General features: G+C 39.4%; 2 protein-coding genes across 11 annotated transcripts in view; one reads left to right on the top strand and one right to left on the bottom strand.

The window, feature by feature from the left end:
* BRCC3 (BRCA1/BRCA2-containing complex subunit 3) overlaps positions 1–12228 on the bottom strand; it is a 48733-nt gene extending 36505 nt beyond the window's left edge. For 2 of the 10 annotated variants that reach the window (XM_008962325.6, XM_008962324.4), the window contains exons 1-7: positions 11970–12225; positions 11274–11290; positions 10183–10240; positions 6271–6390; positions 4857–4944; positions 3959–4047; positions 2475–2530 (exon numbers count right to left, since the gene is read on the bottom strand). In XM_008962325.6, the coding sequence (XP_008960573.1) occupies positions 2475–2530; positions 3959–4047; positions 4857–4944; positions 6271–6390; positions 10183–10240; positions 11274–11290; positions 11970–12092 (551 nt within the window). In that variant the 5' untranslated portion in view covers positions 12093–12225. Of the gene's footprint in view, positions 1–2474; positions 2531–3958; positions 4048–4856; positions 4945–6270; positions 6391–10182; positions 10241–11273; positions 11291–11969 lie in introns of all 10 variants that reach the window. The other 8 variants (XM_057301166.2, XM_024927246.4, XM_057301167.2 and 5 more) reach the window with 6 other exon arrangements.
* MTCP1 (mature T cell proliferation 1) overlaps positions 1–12232 on the top strand; it is a 74565-nt gene that overhangs the window by 54920 nt on the left and 7413 nt on the right. The window lies entirely within an intron of this gene.

Below are 12232 nucleotides of genomic sequence, written 5' to 3'. Positions count from 1 at the left end.
ATGGAATTGGACTGAGTTACAAATAAGATTTCCTCTCTCCAGGAACTAGGTAGGTTGTGGATTGTTTTATCTGGGAATACAAAACAAACAAACAAAAAACAACAGAGAATTGCCCAGAGCTGAAAGACAAGCACTTTCTGATTGAAGTGTACAGCAGTTTGAATAAAATATCCACATTCTAACTATATCATAGTTAGAAAATCATAGAAAATTTCACATCAAGAATAAAGAGAGATACCTAAAAGCTGTCAGAGAGGGGGAAAAAATGCCCTACAAAGGCTTATCATCAGTAACATTGGATGTTTAAAAACAATGAAACAATGCCTTCAAAGTTATGAGGGGGAAAATTTCCACTTTGAATTCTTTATCTAGTAAGGTTATTAATTAAGAATAAAAACATTTCAGACAAGCAGAACTCAGAAAGTTTAGCTCAAATACACACCATTCTTAGGAAGTTACTAGAGAGTCTTTTCCAGCAAAATGACACAGTGAACCAAGAAAGATAACATAAAATCCAGGTGACAATGGATCCAACCCAGGAGAATAATGAAGGAAAGTCCCAGAATGTCAGCTGTGCAGTAGGCCTAGAGAAGATACCAGATCAGGGTAAGAGGATAGTGGGTTTCAAGGGAGCAATCCTAGGAAAAGCAAGGATTCCAAATATTTTGATATTACTTCTGAGGATGTAGAGCTCTGGGAGATGATAAAGGCAGAAAAATAAGGGGAAAAAGCCACTCAAAACCCCATGTAAAAAACAAAAAGCTATGTAAGAAAGGAAGTGGAATCATAGTACACTACACTGCTTGGTTGTACAGAGAATAATCTTTACATAATAATAACAATATAAACACTTTATTTTCTACTCTCAGAATCAACCATAGACAAAGCACAGAAAATGCAATTATGGTTACAACACAGAACATAGATGCTTACAACTGTGAAAATATAAATGCTTAGGGTAAAACTACAAGTAACAGCAGGGAGCCAAAAAATATTGTCTACTGTCAATTGTTAATAGAATAAATAAGCAAACTTTAAGATTAGAAAAGTAACCAACAGAACGAAAAATAGTAACATAAATACATTGAGGAGAATGGAGATGGGGTAGTATAAGTGAGCTAAATCCTCATTTGTGAGAGCAATATAACACAATAATAAATAAGAATAGAAAATATCCAAAATTGGTAAATCAAGAAAGAACATCATAAGTATATTATTTAGAGATATCAAAGTAACAGAAGAACTAAAAGGAAAATAAGGAGAAAGAAGTGGTTCCATTTGAGGAGTGAAACTATTTATTATAAGCCCTTCTGTACCACTCAATATTTTCATGCATATGCATGCATTAGTGTGGTGAAAATTTTAAAAATTAATTTTTCTTGACTAGGTATTTATCTATTTCTCTTCTACATCTTTACACAAATCGTAATTTACTGTTCTTCTACCCTGCATTTCCATTTAACAAAATATCTTGGAGATATTTGTGTATTACTACCAAGCTTCCTTGCTTTTTTTTTTAACGGCTGCATTTTATTCCATTATATGAATGTATTATAATTTATTTAATCAGTTCTGTACTGATGAGCATCTGTTTCCCAATTCTTTGACATTTCAAACAATGCTATAATAATAAATTGATAAATATGACAAGAAAAAAGGCAATACAGTATTTGCTTCTATCTCCCAATTAGACAATGAATGAACATGGCATATAGTAGTTACTCAATTAAGATTTGCTAGTGGCCGGGTGCAGTGGCTGACACCTGTAATCCCAGTATTTTAGGAGGCCGAGGCAGGCGGATCACCTGAGGTCAGGAGTTTGAGACCATCCTGGCCAACATGGTGAAACCCCATCTCTATTAAAAATACAAAAATTAGCTGCGCGTGGTGGTACATGCCTGTAGTCCCAGCTATTCAGGAGGCTGAGGCAGGAGAAATGCATGAACCCGGGAGGTGGAGGTTACACTGAGCCAAGATTACACCACTGCACTCCAGCCTGGGTGACACAGTGAGACTCTGTCTCAAAAAAAAAAAAAAGATTTGCTAATTTAGATTGAATTGGATTTCAATAAGGAAATGGATCTATGCAAACATTTAAATCAAGTTTATGACACAGCAAAGACAAGAATCTATACAAATCTAGTACTCTGCATGTTCAGTCTTTGATTTATGATTTACCAGAGAAAGGAAAAATAGCAGCTCAGTTAGGATAAGTGTACAAAAGGAAATGTCAGGCAGGACTGTGGTGATGTAATTACAGTGAAGAGACTGCTCATATGACCCTAGCTTCCTAGGTCCCCAGTATCCAAGCTGCTAAAGAGATTCTAACTCATTGTAGAGCTGTAAATGAGTATAAATAAAAATGCAGTGTCTTAGTGTCTTACCAGTGAAAGGAATAAAATGAAACAAAACAATAAATTCTCTGAATTGGAGATTAGCCCTCCAATACACACATAAGTCTCTCTCATACTTACTCTGAACTCTTTTGGGCCTGTATGGATTGGAAGCAAGTGTAGAGTACCCGGCCAGTCTATCAAAGGAAAAAAGAAAGAAAGAAATATCACACAAAGAAAGATTAATATTGAGAAAGACCCCAAAGGTCCCTCTAGAAGCAGAATGTTAAAAGAGATACCAAAGATGGAATATGCCATAAATTAATTTCTATAAAAAGGATCATATGCTCAGTCAACATAAGATGGTCACAACCAAATATCTGCTCATGTAACAGCAGGGAATTGTTAACAAACACAAGAACCAGGAACCTAAGAACCTGAACATTCAAACTGCCATCCTGAAAGCTGACAAACTTATTCAACAACTACTTATGATGACAATAAATAAATAAACGCATGATGACAAGGTTGAAAGCATTTCAAATGATGTATAAAGTTCAAGGTACTGAACTTTAGTGTTTCTGGAAAACTGATTTTATGGAAAATATTCATTATTAACACAGATTCTGAGAATATAACTAATGCACTAAATAAGACACTATTGGTATTCTTAGCAGAATTCATACCTACAATGTTAAGTAGTAATTTTCTTTTTGTTTGAACTGACACATATTATAACCTCTTGACATGAACATAAAATTCAAACAGAATCCAAATAAAGAATGGCAAGACTGGCCACTGATCAAACTGTTTAACCTCTGTGAGCTTCAGTTTGTTGATTCATAAAATGGGAATAATACTCCTTCTGGGTTTTTGTCAGGGTTACAGCATATTTACGTAAAGCACCTAATAAGTACATGCCATACAATAGGTGATAAATGGTAGTTGTTACTATTAGTAGCCATCAAACTATATTCAGCATCCAACCACTTCTCATTATCTTCACTCTTACCTCCATGACCAAACCTCCATCATCTCTTGTCTAGATTACAGCAATATCTTCATAACAGGTTTCACTGATGCCACGGATTCCACCCACACCCTCTGCCCACTGTTCAGTCTACACAGAAGCCAGAGAGATCCCATTAAAACATAAAGTCATCCTCCAGTGACTTCCCAACTCAGAGTCAAATCCAAGGCCTTACAAGATCTGGACCTTGTTTAGGACAACTAAATGAGTTATCATTCAAACTGGGACACTTCCAAGAGGGAAGGACACTAGGATAATAGGGTAAAACTGGGACTGACAGAGGCAAACTGGCATGTATGGTCATGGTCTTCCTCACTCTGCTGCAGCCACACCAACTTCCTTGATGTTTCCTGAACATGCCACATTCACCTTAGGGTCTTTGCACTGGCTATTTCCTCTGCCTGGAACGTTCTTTCCCCAAGAAATCCACAAGACTTGTTCCCTCACCTTCTTCAGGTCCTGACTCAATGACCCTTTTCCTTGAAACCTTTCCTGGCCATCCTGTTAAAATCGCAAAGAGATTTTTCTCTACTCTGTGTGTAGACACACACACAGACCCTACACACACACACACACACACATGCACACACAATACCTTTGTGTTCTTATCTTCTATGAAACAGGAAAAAATAAGTCCTACAAAGCCTTGATCCATCATCTGGTACATGGCTTGTGTGCGAACATCTGAAAATAAATGAAAATTTAAAAATCTTCTGTCAATAAGCTGTGTCTCACAGCTTATTGATGTAAAGATTGACTTAAAGATTTAAAGATAACAGCAACATATAATCTTCCTAGGATTCAGATTGTACAGGCAAAACAGGAATATATCCTAAGGACAATGTCAAAGTAAAAATGTTTTGCTAGGTTAGGGTAATACTATCGAAAGTCTGCCATTAAATAATAAAACTTATTAATAACTCTAGCCTGCCTAGCCCAAGAGTAGCTCTGCTATGGAATGTGGTATAGAAAGAGAAATTAAAAAGGAGAGAAAGTATTTCCTAGAAAAAGCCTTTTGATGGACAGCTTCTAGGAAAGTGAACATATTTATTAGGCTTGCTACTAAAGAACAGAGAGTAAAGGTAGAAAGAAAGCAATTTAGTTACATTACACTGATTAGAAGGGTAAAGATGTATATTGAGAGCCCCAATGGACTATACGTAAACAGCAACTGTAAAAATCAATTTTGCAAATTTTACCCTTTAATATCTTTAAGTCTGCAGAATGGGAGTGTCCTGGACAGTAATGATATTCAGCAATCAGCAATTTTCAGTTAACAGTTTAATTTTTTTATATCAACTGACAGACTTATTAAAAACAATCAATATGACATAAATCATTACTTTTAATACATAATAAAATAAATCAAAATAATGACATCTGCTAAAGGACAGTCAAATTTTGGTTTAAAATAACCATACCCTATGTAATGGAAAAGGAAACATGCTATTAATTTCTGAAAACAATAAACATTGCAACCCCATGATACTTACCAACATGTGAAGGCCAAACAGTTATATGAGGGTGGGAATGATACCAGCCCACAACTCTCATGGGGCGGCCTGTCAGTTCAGCCAACCTGTGTGTCTGTCAAGGTACTTTAAAAATGTGGGAACAAAATTTATGATGCTAATAAGGGCTCAGAAAGCACCCTGAAGTTTAAAATAAGCTTATTACAATTTAATGGCAACAAAAGAATGAAATAAGATTAATGCTGAGTTTCCCATAATGCCCATTTAAAGGCAAAATTTCTAAACTAGAATCCACATGGTTTCCAATGCCATATATACTTACATCCTCAAGTTTAATTTAGCTGATGTTTCATCACTCGAATCCTCACCACTGTGCTATCTGAAAAGCTTTTCTAAATCTTCAGAAGTTGTCACTTTCAAGACTGCTGCTGTTATCCTGTAAAATGCTGATTAGTTTTCCTGCAAATTATTTATATTAAAATATAATAATCCTTTTTATACAACTAAGTCTGAGAAACAATATTTCTAAGATATATTTTCAAGTTTTCAAATGCCAAGAGAAACTACTTAACTTCTCTTAGCCCATTTCTTCAGCTGCAGACTGAGGCAGGGGAATAATGTTTCAGAGCAGTGAAGAGTAAGTGCAATAATCCACACACGGTGTTTAGCATAGTGCCTGGCAAACACCTAGTAAGTGCTTAACAAATAGTAATTGCAGCTGAAGTTTGCAGGGCAGAGGACCAGAGAGGAGAGCTGCAGAGAGATAGCCTGCATATCTGCACTTGAGGGTCCCACTTGAGCATTCAGCAGATCACTGATGAGCGGAAGCATGTGAGGAAACTACGAGAGGCCAGGGAAAGGATCCCTGAAGAAAACAAAAGTGGGATGGGGATCAGCTTCATATTCACTTACGAGGCGCCGGCCAGGACACTCGGAATCATACTGAAACAAATCACAGGAAACAAATGCCCCATTTGATCATTTTGGGGTTATATTTAACATGAAACACTGCATTCAGTTCCCAGCATTGCATTTTTTGAGAGGAAGTCACAAAAGAGAATCTCTCAAGAGGATAGAGACCAAGATAGTAAATGGCCTAGAAATTAAATGATACTAGGAAAACTGGAAGGAGGGGCAGGGAGGAATGGAGAGAAGACTAGGGAGGCAGATGGAGGGGACTCCACACAGAGTTCATTGTCGCAGTGTTTGACCCTGAGATCTTTTGGCATTTAGGAGCAGGAATGTCAGAAAATTTCTAATTCTTCCAATAAAAGCCACTCAAAAGGAGAAATAGAGAGAAATTCTAAAAAGCAAACAATTGGATCTAAGGGAAGAAAATTTGTGAAACGACCTAAAGCAGGATGACTGCAGCAAGCAGCAATGCGGCCCAGGAACCCCAGAGCACATAAAAGCTTCTATTGACCAGTAAGGATATCTCTGCCTCTGTTGAAGCTGCAGACAGCTGCTCTGGAGAAATTTCTACTCGGTCCTTCCTCTTATCAGAACGTCGTAAGATGATGACAGAATGAATGTGAACAATTCTGACGGCATCAACCTAAAGGAAAATCCACAGAAATGGTTACTTACAGCTCTCTCCAATAACACATCCCCCTTCAACTATAGAATTGCATTTTATTATAATATCAGATAAAATATTCCATTTTAGAAAACTGACACTTTTCTCACGAATAATGAAATGTTTCAAATAAAAGACACCCAACCTCAATATATACATTTCAGACACAAAAATATAAAATATATATGCTAATATTTAAATCAAGGAAGGACTTTTAGGATGATCAACTAGTAATTATTTGACTTACAACTATGTACAAAACACTGTATTGCACAAAGGAATATAAATCAGAGCGCCGACAAAGGGTTCAATGTGCTAACGACATGGTTGAGTGGCAAGTTGTCATTCATGAAACTCCACTAAGATAATGTAGTAAGTCAATGCCATAGGAGCTGATATGGCTGGGCTCTGTGTCCCCACCCAAATTTCATCTCAAATTGTAAACCCCACGTATCAGGAGAGACACCTGGTGAAAGGTGATTGGATTGTAGGGGTGGATTTCCCCTATGCTGTTCTCATAATAGTGTGAGAGTGAGTTCTCAGGAGATCTGATGGTTTAAAAGTGTGGCACTTCCCCCCTCACTCTCTCTCTCTCCTACCACCATGTAAGACATGCCTTGCTTCCCCTTCACCTTCCACCATGATCATAAGTTTCCTGAAGCCTCCCCAGCCATGTGGAACTGTGAGTCAATTAAACTTCTTTTCTTTATAAATTACCCAGTCTCAGGGAGTTTTTTTTTTGTTTTTTTGGTTTTTTGTTTTTGACACAGTCTCACTCTGTCGCCCAGGCTGGAGTGCAGTAGTGCAATCTCAGCTCACTGCAACGTCTACCTCCTGGGTTCAAGCGATTCTCCCACCTCAGCCTCCTCAGCAGCTGGGATTACAGGCACACGCCACCATGCCTGGCTTTTTGTATTTTTTGGTAGCCATATTGGCTAGGCTGGTCTCAAACTCCTGACTTCAGGCCTGCCTCGACCTCCCGAAGTGCTGGGATTACAGGCATAACCCACCGCACCCGGCCTCAGAGAGTTCTTTACAGTGTGATAACAGACTAATACAGGAGCTCAGAGGAAAGAACTCACTTACATTAGAAAAGTAATCTTTTACATAAGCAGAATATGAATCTAAAAAAGAAAAAAATCTTCATAAAAAGGCAGACAAGTGTATCCATTCCTTGATTACTGTGGGAAGTGGGGGGAACAGATTTTCTACAGGTGCCGAATGGAAGTAGTGAAGTGTGAATGAGGTGTCTGGGAGACAACTTACCCAACTGATTTAGATACAGAGCTTGAGGTGAAATGGCAGATGGCAAAGCTAAGAAAGTTGGAGTGAGAATGTACAAGACCTCAAATGCCAAGCCATAATTTGCAGGATGAACTCGAAGGAAAAAAAATTATTTCAGATAAACTGTACATGAAGTAACAATGAAGTACTGGGCTAAGCAGATGGCAGAGATGGAAGAAACAGATTTGAGACCCATTAAAAAGAATGAATCTACAAGATTTGGTAGCTTATGGACCATGGGTGATGGTGGACAGGAAACGGTCAAAGAGGACTCTAAAGTTTCAAGGTTGAAACTAGGTAGAACGTGTGAGGCAGATCTAAGTTTAGAAAGGGTCAGGAAGGAAAGAAGATGAGCTTGTTTTCAGATGAGATAATCTGGGATGAGAGATATACAATATGGCAATTTTTAGCAGGCAAGTGGGATTATAGCTTAGACTCAAACAGAATCAATGCAGGAATCAATAAAGCATTTATGAGTGGACAAAAAAGGTGTGGAGAAAGGGAGCAGAGGTCTTGGCCTGAATCAAGGGGAGTGGCCACATTTAGTGTGGGGAAGAACAAGAAGGGCCAGGGAGGAAGACAAAGAAGGCAAAACCAGAACAATGAAATGGTACAAGAGTTTCAGGGGAAAGAGTGGGCTTAGCATTATCAGATGTTGAAGGGACAAGTGTGAAATCTGAGAGAAGGCTTTTGAAATAAGCTATAGATTTTCACTGTGCAACAGGTCTGATTTCAGATATGCAGCAAGTATGAAATACACATGGAATTCAAAGACAACACAAAAGAGAAAAAAGGAATGTAAAATATCTCAACATTTCTTAATATTCACTACATATTAAAATAATAATCCTTCAGATACTTAGGTTAACTAAAATACACCCTTCAAATTAATTTCATTTATTCTTTTTTACTGTGATTACTAAAAAATTTAAAATTATGTATATGGATCACATTCGTGGCTCACATGATATTTCTTTTTTTGTGGTTTATTTTTGTTTTGTTTTTCAACTGAATACTCCACTTAAAAAGATTATCACACTGGATTTTTTAAAAAGTATTTACCACTAATAAGAGACACAAGAGACACATTTTAAATATTAGTACACAGAAAGGCTAAAAATAAAAGGATAAAAAATACACTATGCAACATTAAAAAGGCAGCTTAACTAATAAAGTTTAATATCTAATTTAGACAGTACAAACTGACATAAAACTCAAGACGAGGGCATGAAATCTTGAATAATAAAATTACATTATTAAGATTGGAATGTATCTTAGTAACTGATGCCCAGGGTGAATTGTTTCTTTCTCTCTTTCTTGCTTTAGTCAGAGATTTCAGTGCCTAAGAGGAATGAGTAATATTTAATGCATAGACAGAGGAGGAAGAGGAGTTCACAAAGGATTGTGGGAAGGGGGAAACAGGAATAAAGGCAATACAACAAAACCAACAAAAGCTCATGAGAGTTTAGAGATTCAAGGAGAAAGATTAAGATAAGCACCAGGAAATAATCCACCGAAGGTAGAATTAGAAACCAGACCTCAGTGGGTTTGACTGGGGAAGGTGAAGGAGTAGTAATTGTAGCCCATTCTTTTAAGAAGTCTGGCTATTAAAGGAAGGATATAAGAGTACTGACTACAGGAAGATACGGGATTAAGAAGTAGCTTTCCTTTCTGAAAATGAGAGTAATTTAAGCATATGTTTATCCTAAAAGAACCAGGTGACAGGGAGAAGACCCAGAAAAGAGACAGAACATTTGATAAACAAGTTCTCTGAAGAAGCTGCAGCTTTGGATAGGAAGAGGACTTATTTCTTTGATATGGGAAGAGATGCAAAGTGATTAAGGTGGAGAAGTTTGTAACTAGTAGTAATAAGTAGATGAAGCTGTGGCCTGATAACTTGGTGGGAGGAGGGGAAGTAATTCATTTTTATTGTATTTTACAAAAGCATCAGTCTGTGACAGACTGGGGGAAACGTTAACTGGTCCGATACCACGATTAGGTGAGAAGCATTACACTAGACCATCAAGGCTAGAGCATGCCAGAAAAGATGGTGTAGGAGTGCAGACAGGAAAAAAGTCAAGGCAGACTAAGAACTATGATGCTATGGTTAGTTTGCCTGTTTAAGAAGAGAGGGTTGCATGAGTAGATGTTGGAATTCGAGATAAAGAGGTAATAGTGATGTGAAAGTATCAAGGATGCCAAAGTATCAAGGAAAGTGGGAGAAGGGCCAGAAAACAGGCAGTGACAGCAAGGAGAGCAGCAAGAGGGTGGTACTGACAGTGATTATTAATCTTGATCAAGTAGAGACAATTTGCTACAAAGAACAGAAAATTAGGTCCCATTCCTAGTGAGTAGATGCTTCATCTGATTTTACTAGAAAGAATATCTCATCCAGCCAGAAACCGCATACTCTGGCTGAGATCACTGGATTACAGAAATCTTTCCCCAACTGCAAGTTTCCATCATGCAAAATTTTAGCACACATACCTTTTCAGCAACTGTGCGCATTTCAGTTCCAGTATATGCAAATTTGGAGTCACTCCTACTGGGAATAAATTAGAAAAAAAAAAGGAAGTGCGGTTTGGAATATAAAAAGGAATTAAAGCAAAATAACAGGATTAACTGTTTTTGCAATGAAATCTTAGCAGAGACCAAAGAAGAGGAGGGAAACTGAATTGAGGCTAGAGCTGCACTCTCTATATCTGTTAGAAGCAATCTGGGACACATGCACAAGTGGCTGAGTGTATAAAGTTATAATGGACAAAGCTACATTCCTGGAATCCTGGGAATTAAGGAGGTGGGCTTCAGAAGTATACTATGGTATGATTTGAAGTTTAAATTAAAATGTTACCGAAAGGTTTCACCACGTCAAGTATTGAAGCTACTGGGGATCTCTGAGATCACTGAGGTCCATCAGGAGGAAAGGCAATGTCACTGTCAATTTACGTGAAGGAATGGATCAATGGGGAAATGCCTCTAAACACATATGCTCTCTGTCACTAAGAAAATTACTGATATCTCACTGGCATTTAAGGGGAGACAGAACATGAAATACACTGAGCAAGGCCAGGTGTGGTGGCTCACGCCTGAAATCCCAGCACTTTGGGAGGTCGAGGTGGGCAGACTGCTTGAGCCAGGAGTTCGAGACCAGCCTGGCCAACATGGTGAAACCCCGTCTGTACAAAAAAAAAAAATAGCCGGGTGTGGTGGCGGGCACCTGTAATCTCAGCTATTCGGGAGTCTGAAGTATGAGAATCGCTTGAACCTGGGAGGCGGAGGTTGCAGTGAGCAGAGATCGCGCCACTGCACTCCAGCCTGGGCGACAGAATGAGGCTCTGTCTCACCCCTAAAACGCAACAATTATGATAATGCTTATTAAGATGTTTATCCCATATCTCAACTGAATAGGAGGTAAGGCAGAAACCGAAGTTCAAGGTTGTATCATTAAGGGAGCCCCGGAGTGATAATGGTAATTAATTTAAGACACGATCCGGACACAATACTGCCAAAGTCGCCATAATTTTAGGTTAACAATGACTTAGAGATTATAAGATATGAGTAAACAAATACAGTCTTACCTTGTATCATCGTTCAACTAGAGTGGGAAAAAGCAAAAAACATTATTGATCACATTACGTTTGTTTGACATATATGGATTCAGATTATATGACAATTAGGTCATGTGTTCACGCACATGGTATGAAAGACTGGAGAATTACTTTAGACTGTAAACAGCTAAACTGTATTTCCTCGTCCTCTTTGGCCCCTCCTCAACACAATGCAGCGGAAACTTTTGCTTCCTTCAAGCCCCGCACCTTCTGTTAGGCTCTTCGATACCCTTCAAATGCTTTGCTTGATATCTCTGCTCCCTAGACAGAAGACTCGAGGCGAGGCAAGGGGCTCTAACTGTGGTCAGCTGCTGCGTCATAATACCCGGACATCCTCATTATACTCCAGTGTCTTTCTGACCTGCCTTGCAGTTTTGGTCAACGGGGCGAAAAGCGCAGATCTAAAGAGAAGCCCCAGGCTACAGGAGAAAGGGCAAGGCTCCCGGGGCCTGTACAGACGGCCGGGGGCTCGCAGGAGACTAAACAAGTGTCAGGCGGCCAGAAGAAACGGGGATCCCCGCGACAGAGCTATGTAAAGGGTGGTGTCCAAGGACCTAAATCGAGGATGCCTGTGGCCTCCGCAGCCCTGGGAGCTGCCGGCACCCACCCCGGGGACACACTGGGACTGCTCAGCAGGGTTCCATCCAGGCTAACAGACCTACTCACCTCCCCTATGCACAGCCCCATTACTTCCTCCTTCTCTGTGCTCAGAGCGTGGTTGAGACAAACGAGGAAAGCGTCAGACTCGAGATGAACCGCCTGCACCGCCTGCACCACCTGCACCGCCATCTTGGCCCGACCCTTCTCACGTCCGCCTCGGGCCCACTTGGTCCTGACCAACCGGGTGCTGCGGCGCAGCCTCCTCAGCGCCCAGCGCTGTGCGCTCCGCCCAGGCCTGGCCTTCGGCGCGCGGGTTCCTAGGGGGCGGG

Source organism: Pan paniscus, chromosome X (genome assembly GCF_029289425.2).
Source record: "Pan paniscus chromosome X, NHGRI_mPanPan1-v2.0_pri, whole genome shotgun sequence".
NCBI classification, from domain to species: Eukaryota; Metazoa; Chordata; class Mammalia; order Primates; family Hominidae; genus Pan; species Pan paniscus.
The sequence above is the reverse complement of the archived record's forward strand: the minus strand, read 5'-3'. Positions and strand labels throughout refer to the sequence as shown.